We start from the raw sequence: 1,102 nt of genomic DNA, 5'->3' as shown, positions 1-1,102 counted from the left end.
ACACTCCTTTTCCCAGGTGGAATGACGAGGAAGGCGAGCTGCGCCAGCGGCGTGATACGAGCCCTGCTCGCTTGCGGACTCCACGTCCGTTTCCTGATCTCTTATCACCTGAGGGACGTGGCGTCATCACCAATGACCTCGACAAGGCACCGGGGCAGCAGCTGCTGGCTGCCCGTAAGGTGGCTCCGGATGGATGGGCGGGGATGGGCGGAAGCCATATTTTACACGAGGGTCAATAACTGGTTGGATGGACGGTCAGTCATTGATTGACCCTCGTGTAAAATATGGCTTCCGCCCGGCGGATTCCGCTATGGAAGCGAAGAACGCGGTAGCTCGATCGTTACGCGTCCAAATCATCGAGCCCCCGGCCTTTACGGAAGCTGGGCTTGCCAAACGGATCGCTCTTCGAGCTCGTTTCTTTGTCCCACAAGAAATTCCGTTGGACGTTTATCGCACTCGTCTACGTGCTCAACGAGGTGGCTCTCGTGTACCCGCGATGCGGGCGATACCTGTAGTGCTCGCCCCTGGCGAAAGCGCTTCAGATGACGAAGTGCTCTTTGGGCGATGGGTGCAACGGCACCGAAAAACCTTTCCTCGCTGTATGCCTTACAGTTGAGCCACAAGGAAGTGGACGTGCGTGTGGAGCGCCACATCCAATTTGAGTTTGCCAAACTCAAAGCACGCCGTCGACTTCCTTTAGATTGTCGCCCTGCAGCGTATGGGTCAACCCCTAACGCTCCCGCGAGTTCTGTGTCTGCGACCGCAAGAGCTCAGGGTCACCGCTTGAGCTTAGCTCATGGCCCCCTACGTCCCTGGCTATTGTTGGGAAGCGCGAGGCATCCTGATCTTTTTGATCAAAAGCGTCCACGGCGTCTGGGCAATCTTGCCGGAGTGGCGTCTCAAACTCCCACGAGTTTTTGATATACCCGCCACTTCACCAGATATTGGAACTGACCCTGGTAACGACGTCATCTCACTAGACGTTCCACATGTTAGTGGACGTCACCGTTCTCATCGAGGAGTTGGTGGCGGGCGGTGACGACCGGGTCGACCGCCGTCCGGTGACTCGCGATGCTCTTCGAGCCCTTAGGGATGAGATCCA

The 1,102-nt window shown here is 57.2% G+C and overlaps 1 protein-coding gene across 1 annotated transcript in view; it reads left to right on the top strand.

Annotated features, from left to right (window-relative positions):
• Positions 1-989: 989 nt before the first annotated feature.
• PHALS_10719 (mitochondrial tricarboxylate carrier family) overlaps positions 990-1,102 on the top strand; it is a gene marked incomplete at both ends in the record, with an annotated part of 1,532 nt that continues 1,419 nt past the window's right edge. The window contains one exon of the mRNA XM_024726193.1: positions 990-1,056. Coding sequence (XP_024576894.1) covers positions 990-1,056 — 67 coding nt within the window. The remainder of the gene's footprint in view (positions 1,057-1,102) is intronic.

Source organism: Plasmopara halstedii (assembly GCF_900000015.1).
Source record: "Plasmopara halstedii genome assembly, contig: Scaffold_525, whole genome shotgun sequence".
Classification (NCBI taxonomy): Eukaryota; Oomycota; class Peronosporomycetes; order Peronosporales; family Peronosporaceae; genus Plasmopara; species Plasmopara halstedii.
The sequence above is the reverse complement of the archived record's forward strand: the minus strand, read 5'-3'. Positions and strand labels throughout refer to the sequence as shown.